A 15041-nucleotide genomic window follows, 5' to 3' on the forward strand; every position below is an offset into this window, starting at 1 on the left:
GTCTCACAGCCAAAGAAGAATAATGTATATTTTTTCTATAATTTTTTTTTCCTTCCTCGGTAAATATTTTGCATTGATATTATTATTTTCCAAAATGAATTATTAATTATATCTCCACAATATATGATGGATGTGTTTACTTGGATGACCATTATGTTAGGAAAAAATATCTTTTGTAATTTATTTATTTATATCTTACCATAAAACTAACAATACTGAATCATTTGGAGCTAACGATACTGAATCATTTGGAATGAATGATATCACCCTTGAATACCGGCAGGCAGATAAATTATGTTATTCTAGCAGCCCTGGAGAAGTTAAAAGGCTTTTAATTGTACAACGATATCACCTTTTCTTCAACAATTGCATGATCATGATTAAAAAAAAAAAAGGTTTTTAATCGCTGATAGTCCACCTTTTCACAAAGCAAAAGCATCTGATAAACACAACCATTGTTTCTGTCAAGACACTCAGGTTTGCCCATGAACTAGCATTTGAGCTACTTACCAAGAGGGAACTATGATTCAGGCTTAACCTTTTGCCGAGCTGCTCGATGGTCTCTCCTCATGTCATTCCATAAAATATGCTTGTCCGATGCTTCACAGTGCTTTTCCCATCGGTCACAAGGAGCAGGTTCATCGCAAACATAGCAGTAGCACTGCAGCAATTATAGTGAAAATCGTACGGTCGTAAGAATCAAATAGACAGATAAATGGAAGTATAAGACTGAATTAGAAATCACAAATAGAATGCCATGCTGGAGAGAAGTGTCTTCGATGTACCAACAGATTAATTCATCAACATTCCATAAGATGTTTTGATTTCGTTGATGAACAGAATCAATCTTGATGATGCTAATAAGAGTTTATTTATGTTTATTATAAAAATGATAACTACCTAACCAATCTTTAGCATATTTTTTAAGTTTGATGAGATAATAGAAGGAACTTCCAACAAACTAAACATCTTAATGTTCATGAATACTCCATCAGCAAATTGGTTTACAAAGTCATCTACTTAATATTGAGCTTGGCTTGGCTTGATCTCTAGTGTTTACGCAGTTAGGCTCCACTCATTTACAACCGTAGACTAATCTGAGCAAATCAACAGTCTTCCTAGTTAGAAAGCTAACCTGAAGATTTAGACTTAAATTTGAGCTCTCGTCTTTGAGGCCTACTTGCAATATATTTATTTTCATCAGCAACGACAGACTATTTCAATAACACAGTTTACTTTCCTATATAGAAATGAAAAGAAAACAGTTACTTTCCTGATCAAAATGAAAAGAAAACAGTCTTTTTAGGGAAGAATGTTAGGAACTTGCCATCATGATTTTGCAGCATACTGTACTTTTCTGCTTTGATTGCAAATATTCTCAAAAAATGAAGATATATAACATAACTGCTACTGAGAATTTATGCTTCATTTAGTTCAACTAAGCAATGTCTCCTATAAGAAAGTAATAAATGGTACTTTGAGAGCATACGATTAAAATTATTGAAATTTTTACCTTTTTTTATCTGAGTATATAAATTTTTACCTTCTATTAGCTGGATGAATACTATGGCTCGTTTAAGTTAATACTACTTCGGTTAGCAGGGTAAAACTTCTAACAAAATGTTTAATCCTGAAACCTAAAGCAAGGGGGTGACATATATGCCTAGTGATCATTAAGCAGAGATCAAAGTTTTATATCTGGGGAATGGCTTGCGATGGACTTAAGCTAATCCTCATCATCATCTTTAAGCAATTCATTCAACAATATTTGCAGGAAATAGCAGGGAAAACATAAGAAAGGCTTCTGAACTTGCAAGGACTTAAAAGGAATCCAAGAACAAAGTTTCAACATACAATGTCCTGTTAGTTAGAGCCCTAGAGCCAATCATTTGATGATTGTTGTATGAACTCGTTGTATCATATTCTAGTATATATATAAAGACATTTCTTTGTGGTTATTATACTTACTTGTATTGGTGCCAAATAACTAAGTATAATAGCATCCTTGAGTAGAAGGTTCTTATCTATATCAATTGATTGGTTGAATCGATAGTGAGATGATATAGAGAACACTACTCTAAATCATTCCTAATCAAGTATTAACATTCAGGGACAATGTTAATGCAACGAGACTAGCATGTAGGTCAACTTGATGACTTGATCTCACAAGTCATGGATATGGGGATATCAAGTTGACACATGGGTATGCATTGGAGAATGTATACTGAATGACCCGTCATGAGAAAGTATCATGGATCATTATATGAGTGTTATATACTTTCTCATGTGACTATTAGTATGACTATTAGTCCTTGGACCTGAAGTCACCATGGTTTCCTACATAAGAAGTTACATACTTTGACTTCGTCAAACGTCACCCGTAACTGGGTGGACTATAAAGGCGATTACTGGATATGTAACAAATTATGCGGAGGGATGTGAGTGATGTAGATGGGATCTATCCCTCCTATATGACCGGAGTGACATCGTTATTCTTGATAGAGTGAGACCACTAAGTGCATGGTCATGCCCAAATGAGTCAATATAAGATATTGAGCTCATTTGATTAGAGTGAGTCTACTTGGAGTTCAAGATTTAGATTGATCAGTGGATGACACCGTCTATGCCTCAAATTGATCAATCTAGATGTTAAGAATAGAAGGATATTGTCATATATTGTGAAGAGTCACAATTAGTAGTCACAAGGTGATGTTGGATCTCAACATTCTTGTAACTTGGGTAGTAATGATGTGTTGCTAGATACCGCTCATTACTTATGCTTCTAAATGGGTTTAGGAGCATTGTCAACGTTACAAGAACCTATAGGTCACACACAAAGGGCAATTAGATGGAGATTAGGTTCATATGATGGACCAAGAGGATTAGGTTCATGTGATGAACCAAATTTGATTAAGAGTAATCCAAATTAGACTAATTGAGTTGGACTCAATTTGATTCATGTGTCTAATAAGTCTAATTTAGATTATGACTCATTGAATCAATTTAATTTAATGGATAGAGATTCACTAAATTAAATTGACTTGAATCAAAGGCTGGATTTGATCAACCATGGGAGAATTTAAGTCAAGTTTAACTTAACTTAAGAGGGAAGATGAAGAGTCAAGTTTGACTTGACCTTGACTTGACCAAATGTCATGTCATTGTGACTTGGCATAGGGCCAACCAATAATGATGTGCCACATCATCAAAGGTTACATGAGTGTGTGCCACCTCATGAGGGAGACCAAGAGTTGTGACCCTTGGTATACCATGGAGATAAAAAACTCCTCCATTAAGTGGCCGACTACTTAAGTGTGCATTTGGTGTGCTTGTGTAACTCCATCTTCTTCCTCCTCTCTTCTTGTTCTCCCTCTCCTCCACCTTGGCCGAAACCTCCTTGAGTGCTAGCACACTTAAGAGATTTTTTTCTCCACCTAATCGTTCGTGTGGATACACATAGAGGGGTGTTCACTTGACACCCTTGAGATCCGGCATCTTCTTGGATGAGCGGGATAAGCGAAGGGCTTCGCACCAAAGGTATAAATCTCTACCATGTAGATCTAGAGTAGATCTAGATTATAAAAGATGTACACGAAATTTTATCTTCGCACGGATCCGGTGGCATGGGATTTCGGGGTTTCCGCAACGCAAAAAACGATTTTTACGGCCCGAAAGTTCCAACATGTCCATCCTTTTGATATATTCTTCTCACCTCCATTTATAAGTCTAGGGAATCGTAGATATGCTTAACTAAATGAAGGGGTTAAAGAAATCACCTTTTGGCAGTGGCTTTTGTGGGGTGTCTTGATGAAGGGATAATTTCCACACAAGTGCCTTGAATGGGGATAATCTCTACAAGCGACCTGCAATTGTCCACTTCAAATGTTAAACTTGCAACTTTAGTCACATGCTGTATCATTAAATTATGCGTTTGCAGTCCTTGTTTGGAGGCTTAAATTGCAACAGAAGAAGACAACATTTCTAAAGTTCTACATATGCATGCTAAAAAGCCCACAGTAACAGATCTAAAATTGGTGATTAGGTGCTCTAACCACCTCTAGAATTGAACATACAAGATGCTGTACAGAACTTGAGAACTTAGTGAGCATCGATATAATTGAGAGTGCATGACACAGGACTTGAGAACTTCCAATTCTCCTGACAAAAACCTGATTTTGCAGTCGCCTGATGTTAGACTGCTAAGGGTTTTTTCCCCTGTATGATTGTGCAATCCTTGTTTGGAGGCTTAAATTGCAACAGAAGAAGACAACATTTCTAAAGTTCTACATATGCATATTAAAAAACCATACAGCAGCTGTTATTACAGATCTAAAATTGGTGATTAGGTGCTCAAACAATCTCTAGAATTGAACGTACATGATGCCATACATGACTTGAGAACTTAGTGAGCATCGATGTTATTGAGAGCTTCCAATTCACCTGACAAAAACCTGATTTTGCAGTCGCCTGATGTTGGATAGCTTAGGTTTTTTTTTCCCCTTTATGATGATCCCGACAACACAACAAGAACAGCAGGAAAAAAAAAAAAACATGTTTATACTGAGTGTTCCAAAGGTGAATATCTTTTTCTACTTCACTTTGAACAAAGTAGACCGGGAAGATCTTCCTTGAAAGATTATTTTTTTGAGTGTTCCTTTTAGTAAATTAGTACAGTTTTGCTGCGAAATCGCATATAGCTTCGTGATTTTTCTAGGGTTTGTCGAGAGAGGAAACAATACCTTGCCTCGTTCCGCAATGATCGCGACGTCATCTGACAGCGGCGGGCTGTCGAGGGTTAGACGACGGCTGAGATCGAGTTGGTCACCGAGGGAGGGATTGTTAGGGAGAATGAAGCAATCGTCGTCGTCGTCATCTTCCACCTCATCTTCTTCGTACTCGTATTCTTCCTCTTCGTATTCATCCCATTCCCACGGTTCCTCGACTCTCTTTGATCCCCAGATCGAGTATTGCTTTGCCCCCGAAGAAGCCCCTCCCGTGCTTCTGTTCGCCATGAGCTTAGTCTTCACTTTCTCTTCGAACTCTTCTTCGCCGTCTTCGTCGGAGGAAGAGATCTCGATCACCTCAATCGACATTGGACAAGACGAACAAGAGCGAGAGAAGCGTCGTGCCCTGCTGAAAATCTTTCACGCAACACCAAAATGTTATTCATATCTCCATAACACATTATTTTTTAAAATGTCTAAAAATTTAGAATTATCAATAAATTTGCAGTATTTTGTTTATTTTTACCATATAAATTTACAATAAATTTCCATAACTCATTTATGTAATCGATTTACTTAAACAAATTATAGAGAAAGTTATTTGTTCAAAAAAGTAAGTATATATATATATATTACCTTTTTTCCAAATAGTCGGTGTCCCATTTTAATTTAAATTTTTTTAACAAAATACAATCTTATCTTATTTAAAATTATTTATAATTATCATTTAATATTATTATCATTATTATTCCGCATATCTCCGCACCTTAAGTGGGGCCCATATTTTTTAAATAATTTTTTTGTTTTCCTAAATTATATGCTAATAAAACGTTTATTGAAAGAATAATTAATTTAAAAGATGATCCTATTTTTTCATATATACTAGTGTGATCAGACACCAACAATAAATTACTGTAATGAGTTTTCCTATGAAAAAAATTATTTTAATTTAATATTATACTTATCTAAGCAAAAGAAACTAAGAAAAGTATATTTTTTAACATCGTCGGTTTAAAATATTTATAGAAGATTCTTTGATCATAATGTTATCAATTCTAAGATATGGGATTAAAGAGATCTTTATTTTTTTTTATATAAAACAACCAGAAAATTAATAATGATAACAATTCATAATAATACATCGTAGTTGAGTCTCGAACTCTATATCACTGATTGTTTCACTTGTGAAATTACTAATAAACCTTGAAATTATTTTTAGTGTGAATAGAAAAAAGGACAGTAACGCAAATTCATTTTAGGCTTCACCAAAGTTAGTTAGTAAAGGGGAGATTTTTAATAAAATAGTAAGATATTTTAAAATAAATGTTAATAAAACAATGTACCAAAAAAATAAATTAAAAAAAATTAATTATAAATTTTAAAATATTATAAAATTTGTTTAGTAAAACATCTAAAAAAATAAGTCCGGAGCAATAAGCACTCCTTTTCTTCCTCTTTCGCTGATATTTTTTTATTTATATTTGTATAAATCCTAAAATCCTTAAATATAAATTTAATTTGTGTTGTATTAATAAAATTATTTTATAGTATTAATTTTATTATTTTTAATATGAACGGTGATTTTTTTTACATCGGATCATTTAAAATCTAGGATCGGCTCTGACTATCACTATAATAATTATAACAATTATAATTTCATAATTAATACATTATAGAAAAAAATCTTAATAAAGAAAATTAAACTTTTTTTCAAAGCCTCTAAAAATATTTTAAACGATATTTTTTAGCCCTACACTCATAACAAATATAAATTTCTGAACAACCTTTAATTTAATACATTATGTACTTTATAATTAACTCTGAATAAAAAATTATGATCTTTAAAAATTTAATTGGTATATATATTTTATTAGTTATCATATCTTTATAGTAATTACAAAATTATAATGGTTAAAATTATATAGTAAATTAGTAGTTATGGATTTATAGTTATTAAAATAGGCTCTGGTTCAAATTTAGATAGGATTTAAATAGAAAATATAGGCGTACTATACTAATGAAAATAATCTAATGGATAGTTGGGATAAAAAAAATATATAAATGGAATAAAAAGATAAAGCTTTCACCGGAAAAAAAACAACGAAATCACCATTTCACTATAAATTCACTATAAAAAAAATACAAATGGAGACATGGAGCATTATCTAGATGATTCCAAAAACAAAATAAAGAATTTTTATTTTTGCAACATATATTTGTAGCTATTATTATCAGTGAGATTTATTCAAATTTATTAAAGTTAATAATTCACTACAATTTCCCACTCCTTCCACTAAATTTGGATAATAATTTATTTTTCTTTATTTTTTAAAAAATAATTTAATAAATATATTTTTTTAATTGTTTATGTTAGGGTCAAAATGTGATAAGGGGATGAATAGCTCGTCGTATTCGTCGTTGCTTGCTTCTTGGTGATGATATGCAACGAAATAAACAAGAAATAAAAATACAACGTTAATACAAGGATTTACTTGGTATCCACTTTAAGAAGAGGTGACTAATCCAAGGATCCACACACGACACACTCTTCACTAGTAAAAGCACTCCTTCTCTGTCACAATCGAAGGCGGAGAAACCTCGTACAAACTCACACAACAACAAGAAGAAAAGAAGAAGCAAATATAAGTAAATCTTACAAGATTTTATACAATGACCCTAGCTAGCTTCTGTTGGAATGCATACTAAAAGTCTAGCTTTTATAAATATTTATTTAGAAATAAGAATCACATTGGTTAGATGACTGCATTTATGTTAAATGTAGATTGTCCATATAATTTATATTGTAGATAACATGGTGTGTGGTGTCACAAACAGAAGATCATGATTATCAGTTCTTTATAAATTATAAATAGTTGCTCACGACCAAGATGGATAGGGACAAACCATTGGAATGGTCGTAGTATAATTAGTATTAGTTTATCTTAACTATAAAATTACACTAGTATACTATGTGTGTATTGAGTAGGGTCATTTGAGGTAGTTTCTTTTTATACTGAATACATGAAAGAACAAACCTCAGTTATTATGGAAGTGCATACTCTTAATCCTTATATAATAACAAACACGTATATTTAGTATTTATTTCTTTAATTTATCAATGGGCGAGATTTAGTACATTAAATCAATAGACCCGATAAGTTGAGAAATAATATTATATATATGGTGTGTTATTGATTATAGAAGGAAATTGTGTCCTAGTGATATAGGTTGATAATGTCCTCAAGAGGAACTCATAAGGTTTGTCATGTAAACCCTGCATGTGGACTTAGTCCAACATGACAATGAGGTTGAGTGGTACTACTCTTGGAGCTAGATATTAATTAAATGAGTTGTCAGTAACTCATTTAATTAGTGGACATTCGATATCTTAAATACAGGGAGATTAACACACTCATGATAAAATGGAGTCCATAATGTAATTTGAGATTGGTGCGGTAGTTCAATAATAACTCTTTAGTGGTATGAGTTATTATTGATGAACTTAAGTTGTGTGTTCAAGGCGAACACAGGAAGCTCGAGCTCATCAGGAGACCAAAACCAATTTCTCCTCTCGGTCCCTATTGTAGGCTCTTATATAAAGCCTTATATCCACCTAAAGCCCACCTCTTACCCAAGTAATGGGTCGGCCAAGCCTTGCTTGCAAGGGGTCGGCCACAAGCATTGCTTAGATACTAAATAGTGGCCGGCCATGCTTGGTGCCCAAGCAAAAGGGTCGACCCACACAAAGGAATTAAAAGAGTTTTTATTTTTTAAAATCTTTTCTTAAAAGAGAGATTTTAATTTATAAAATATTTCCTTATTTGATGTCAATCACATGGTTTTAAAAGAGAGTTTTAAATTTTAAAATCTTTCCTTTTATAACTTTTCTACAAAGGATTAAGAGAAAGATTTGAAATCTTTTCTTATTTGTAGTTGTCTATAATATGAAAGAAAGATTTTAATTTTTGATAAATCTTTCCTTTTTTTGTAACCATGATTAAAAGAGAAGTTTTAATTTTAATCTTTCCTTTTTTGTAGTTGTCTACATGTTTTAAAAGAGAGAGATTAATTTTAAAAACTTTCCTTTATTATCATGTACAATAGGAAATTTAAAAGAGAGATTTTAATTGTTGTTAATTTTTTTTTAAATGAAGGCCACAAATAAGGAAGTTTTAATTATGTTTAAAACTTTCCTTTTTTACCAAGACCAAGGATTATAAAAGAGAGGGAGAGGGTGCCTCATAGGAGACACAACCTAGGCTTTCTCCTCTCTTCTTTGTGTGGCCGACACTTTTGTTCCTCTAAGGGCCGGCGGCACACAAGCCTTAGTCTTGGTGGCCGAATCTCTTCCTTCTTCTTCTTCTTCTCTTTTGCTTTCTTCCTTTAAGGTCGGCGGATCTTCAAGATTCATCTTCTTGGTGGTCGGTTACTTGGTGGGGAAGAAGTAGAGAAAGGAGATTTCCTATTTTGGCATCCCTTCGTGGCTAGAGTCTTGGATCAAAAGGAGGAGCTTGGGTGAATTTCATCTTGGTAGATTGCCGCCCACACGACGTCCAAGAGAAGGAGAGGAATACAATAGAAGATCAAGAGGTTGATAAGCTACAAAGAAAGGTATAACTAGTTATTTGTTTCCGCATCATAACTAGTTCATGTTCTTTGTATAGTTCTTGAAATACCAACACAAGAGGCAATCGTTTTTGTATTTGTTTTTTGACTTAGTGTTCTTTTATTTTTCGATCTTGTGATTCGATTGTTCTTAGCGGTTAAACCTAGGGTTACTATAAGGAGATTAAATATTGAATTTCTTTAAAAGGCTTTGTCAAGGAAGTGATGGATGATCTCATACCCAAGAGGCATAGTGCCTCGCCATGTTTAACCTGGAAGCCAATTTTAGAAATAAATATTTAATCAACTTTGTAACATAGGTCGGACTTGGATTAATAATATTAAGTCTAACCTCTAAGAGCAGATAAGTTGAACTTAGAATCAATAATGTTAAGTTCTGTTTGCGATTCAAGTTTAACTTATAAAGAACACAAAGGTTATTAGGAAAGGTTCAGTACTTGTATAAATTTTTGTACAGGGGAACCGGTACGGTATTTCGAGTAGCAACCAACAACTTCTCCTTCTTGTTTGGAACGCCTCTTGACCTTAGAAGTGCAACAACACTTTGCTCCAAGAAGCTTTAAGAACTGGCGATGAGTAGTGGAGAAGATCGTTATGATTGTCGCTGTGATTATGCGGAGAAGAAAGCCAAAACACTGTAGAGAAAAGCGCTCGCCAACGGCTATAACCTGCGCAACGGTCGAATTCCAATTGATTGAATTACTCTCAATCGATTGGGGAGGCTTTGAATCGATCGATTGATCGATTTAGAGCGCCTCTGTGCTCTCTAGATATCGCCTGAATCAATCGCCCGATCGATTCAAGGCTTATCGCGTGATTTCCAGCGCTTCAATCGATCAGTCGATCGATTCGAGGCTCCCAATCGATTGGGAAGGCTTCTGTGCTCGCAACACTTACTCCCAATCGATCCACTGATCGATTGGGCCAAGGTTTCTTCGCGGCACCCATCCAATCAATCAACCGATCGATTGGACCATGATTCAATCGATCAGTTCGATTGATATACTTGTGACTTGCCAAATCAAGTCCAAGGTCCTGAAAACCTAACATCCGGTCAACTATGACATGTTGGGACATCATGCCTAGCATCCGGTTAACTTTGACCTACTAGGACTTCTTCACCAAGTGTCCGGTCAATCCCTTTGATCCACTTGGACTTTTCACTAAATGTCCAGTCACCCTTGACCAATCTGGATTTCCTCGTGCCAAGTATCCAGTCAATCTTTTGACCTACTTGGACTTCCCAACACCAGATGTCCGGTCAACCTTGACCCACCTGGATTTCCATCTGTCTGGCTTCACTCACCAGGACTTTCACCTAGTTTTAATCACTAGGATTTTCTCATCTGCCTAACTTCACTCACTAGATCTTTCCATCTGCCTGACTTCACTCACCAGGACTTTCATTTAGCTTCACTCACTAGGATTTTCCCACTGCCCGACTTCACTCACTGGGACTTTCGTCTGCCTAGCTTCACTCATCAAGACTTTTAACTGCCTAACCTCCAGTTAGGACTTCCCAGTCAAGTATCCGGTCACCCTTTTGACTTGTTTGACTTCTCTTCACACCAGTCTGATCAAACTCTGACAAGAGGGGAATTGTATCAACAATCTCCCCAAATGAATGATTGCACCTGCAATTTCCATGTATTGTCAAACATCGAAACCCAAACATTAAAACTCAAACTTGAGCCAACTCAAGCTTAGTCAACCTGATCAACCTAACCTAGGGGATATTGCATGAACAATTTAATGTTTCTTTCATTTTGTTATAAATTCACTTCGATGAGTCTGGAAGCTTCAAGAAACCCCCCAATGGAGAGCGGCGACGAGAACTCCTCCCGATCGCCAGTTGGCCTTATGCAGGAGGAGTATACGGATCTCCGTATTAGATTATATACATTTATTTATTTATAGCTTTTAGGATAATTTAGTATTTTTCCCTTTCCTATTTAAGCTTTAGGGTTTCTTAACTCAACTATATAAGGTTTTATACTCTTCTTAATTTCTACATAGTATAAAAGCGAGGTTCTTCTTTCCTGACTTAATTTTTCTATTGCCCCTTATTTGTTGCTTCCTGTTGTTCCTGCCTGCTGTCGATTTCAGTGTCAACGTCCTTTTCTGTTGATTTCAGCACTGATGTCATTTTCTGTCGATTTCGACGCTGACGCCATGTCCAATCGATTTCAACACCGATGTCCTTTTTTGCCAATTTCGGCGCCGACATCTTGTGTTGTTGATTTCTGTGCCGACATCCTTTTCTGTCTTGGGTTCTTTGTGTGACCACGGGCCATCTTGACACTACTTTTCACAAATGGAAATTATCTATATAGTTTAGTTATTCTGAGCATTATTCATTTTGTCAACATGCCTAGTCATACTGATGCTTCATGGAAATCTGATTCGTGCTGGAGCAGTTTCAACAATTTCTTACTTCATAGCCTTCTGTCATGTTAGCTCCCTCTCATATGAGTTTGTCATCGTCTGATATTTCAGGTATGTTTTCATCATTATAGATTTTGGACTTTAGTGTATTCCATCATATGCCATCTAATTTCTTATCTTTTGTTTCTTTTTCTCCGAGTTCATATATATTTATTGTGACTGTTGATGGTACTCCCATGTCATTAGTAGGTGTTTGTTCAATTGCTACATCTTGTTTATCTATTACTAATATTTATTATATTCCGAATCTTACTTTAAATATTACTTCTGTTAGTCAATTATATGAGTCTGGACACCTAATCTCTTTTTCTTCATTCAATTGTTATGTTCATGACCTACGATTTCATAGGCTGATTAGGATAGGCTGTAGGCAAGGAGGATTCTATATTTTGGATCAACTCAAAGTACCAGAAGTGATAGCTTCGAGTGTGGATTTATCATCATTTTATCTAAGTTGTTCATCTTTTGATTTTTATTTGTGGCACTCTCGTTTACATCATGTTTCAGCATCTTGTTTGCAGTTTTTAGCTTCTACGGGAGTATTAGAACCTTTAAAATGTCCTGATATTTCTAATTGTAGTAGTTGTAAACTAGCCAAATTTTCTACCTTACTATTTTTTAAAAGTTTTTCTTTTTTCTTCTGTTCCATTTGATCTTATCCATTATGATGTGTGGGGACCCTCTCATATTCCTACAAAAGGGGGGGGGGGGTCAAGGTATTATGTTTCATTTATCGATGATTGCACTTGTTATTCTTGAGCTTATTTTATGAAACGTAGGTCTGATTATCTTACCATTTTGAACAACTTTAGAGCTCCTATAAAAACTCAACATTGTTGATGCGGGAAGCATCCGACGATCGAACCAATGTTTTGTTTATGTCAAAGGGTTCAAAGTTAAGGTGTTTTATTTTCTAATATGTATGAATGAGCTTTGCAGGGAAGTCCTAAGTGTACTTAGGCAAAAGTCCTAACTGCGGTTAGGCAAAGGTAAAATCCTAGGGGCGGTAACCCTAGGTCATAAGGGGTGGTAACTCTATGCAGAAAGCATTGGCGGGTTAGAGCTTCAGGCAAAAATCTTAGGGGGTGGTAACCCTAGGTTGAAATCCTGGTGTCGCAAACCGGGTAGAAGTCTGGACGGGTCATGGACCGGACGTCCAGCATGAAGACCGGAAGCATCGAGCGCCGAGGAAAAGGTAAACTCTCCTGAGTGGAGTAGGTGAGGATGCGTTCCTCGGAAGAGGGAACAGTAGGCATCGGTTCGACCTAGGGTTTTCGGTCGGAAATCCGAAGTCAGGACCGGACAGTCCGGAGACTGTTGAACACTTTATTTAATACATTCGTTTGTGCTAACTTTGTTTTGTAAGATATGTTTGTGTTTTGGGGCTAACATGTCTTGCAGGTACAAAATAACAAGGTTTTCCCTGGGATGAATAGTGTCCGAGACACCTCCATGGGGCTTGGAGGTGCCTTGGATGCAAATGAGTTAGCTGGTTGCGAAGTGGAGCTTGAGGTGCCTCAAATGGAGTCTGAGGCACCTTGGACACTACCTTTGAGTATTTTAAAAATTCTTTTAAAATTCATTTAAAAATTCTTTTAAAAATCTTTTAAAAAATCTTTTAAAATTCTTTTAAAAATCCTAGAAAAAATCTTATATTTTTTTTTAAAAATTCTTTTTAAAATCATTTTAAAAATCTTTAAAAAATTCTATTAAAAATCTTTAAAAAATTCTTTTAAAAATCTTTTAAAAAATCATTTCAAAAATCTTTTAAAATTTTATTTTAAAAATTCTTTTAAAATTCGTTTAAAAATCATTTTAAAAATATTTTAAAAATTCTTTTAAAAAATTCCTTTAAAAATTCTTTTAAAAATCTTTTTAAAAAATATTTTAAAAATTATTTTAAAATTTCATTCAAAAATCTTTTAAAAATTCTTTTAAAAATACTTTAAAATTTCTTTTAAATATTTTTTGCAAAATTCTTTTTAAAATCATTTTAAAAATCTTTTAAAATTCTTTAAAAAATTCTTTTTCAAATTATTTTAAAAAACTTTTTAAATACTTTTAAAAATCATTTTAAAAATCTTTTAAAAATTCTTTTAAAAATCTTTTAAAAATCTTTTAATAATTCTTTTAAAAATCTTTTACATTTTTTTTAAAAAATTCTTTTAAAAATCATTTTAAAAATATTTTTAAAATCTTTTAAAAAATTTTTAAAGATTTTTAAAAATTCTTTTAAAAGTTTTTAAAAAATTCTTTTTAAAATCTTTTAAAAATTCTTTAAAAAATCTTTTAAAATCATTTTAAAAATCTTTTAAAAATTCTTTTAAAAAACATTTTAAAAATCTTTTAAAAATTATTTTAAAAATATTTTAAAAATCTTTTAAAATTTCTTTTAAAAATCTTTTAAAACTCTTTTACAAATTATTTTAAAAATCATTTTAAAAATCTGTTAAAAGCTTTTAAAAAATTCTTTTAAAATTTCTTTTAAAAATTCTTTTATAAATCATTTTAAAAATCTTTTAAAAATCTTTTAAAAATTCTTTTAAAATTTTTTAAAAATTCTTTTAAAATTTTTTAAATTTTTTTTTAAAAATCATTTTAATTTTTTTTAAAAATTCTTTTAAAAATCATTTTAAAAATATTTTTAAAAAAACTTTTAAAAAATCATTGTAAAAATCTTTAAAAAATTCTTTTAAAAATCATTTTAAAAATCTTTTAAAATTCTTTTAAATCATTTTGAAAATTATTTAAAAAAATTTCAAAAATTATTTAAAAAAAAGTGTTTTCAAAAATTATTTTAAACCATTTTAAAAATTCTTTGAAAAATTATTTAGAAACCTTTTAAAAATTAATTTCAAAATTATTTGAAAAATTATTTAAAAATCTTTTAAAATTAATCATTTGAAAAATTATTTAAAAAACTTTTAAAATTATTTGAAAAATTATTTAAAAAATCTTTTAAAAATCAATTTAAAAATCTTTTCAAACACACTTGAAAAACATTTTAAAAATCAATTTAAAAATCTTTTGAAAAACACTTTATAAATCTTTTAAAATCAATTTAAAAATCTTTTGAAAAACATTTCAAATCTTTTAAAAATCATTTTTAAAAAAAGTACTTTAAAAAATCATTTTAAAAATACTTTGAAAATCTTTTAAAAATATTTTGACAAACATTTGAAAAATCATAAGTTAAATTCAACATCATAATTAATTTTAAATCAAAGATAAAATTAACTCCATCTC

At 32.4% G+C, this 15041-nt stretch overlaps 1 protein-coding gene across 1 annotated transcript; it reads right to left on the reverse strand.

Annotated features, from left to right (window-relative positions):
* Positions 1-247: 247 nt before the first annotated feature.
* On the reverse strand, positions 248-5174 carry LOC122041425. The gene is made up of 3 exons (XM_042601099.1): positions 4740-5174; positions 3777-3863; positions 248-661 (listed from the first exon to the last, which is right to left on the reverse strand). Exons 1-3 carry the CDS (start codon positions 5091-5093, stop codon positions 521-523), a joined length of 582 nt encoding a protein of 193 aa, XP_042457033.1. The 5' UTR covers positions 5094-5174; the 3' UTR covers positions 248-520.
* Between the last annotated feature and the right edge of the window lie 9867 nt (positions 5175-15041).

The sequence above is a fragment of the Zingiber officinale genome, chromosome 2A, assembly GCF_018446385.1.
Source record: "Zingiber officinale cultivar Zhangliang chromosome 2A, Zo_v1.1, whole genome shotgun sequence".
Classification (NCBI taxonomy): domain Eukaryota; kingdom Viridiplantae; phylum Streptophyta; class Magnoliopsida; order Zingiberales; family Zingiberaceae; genus Zingiber; species Zingiber officinale.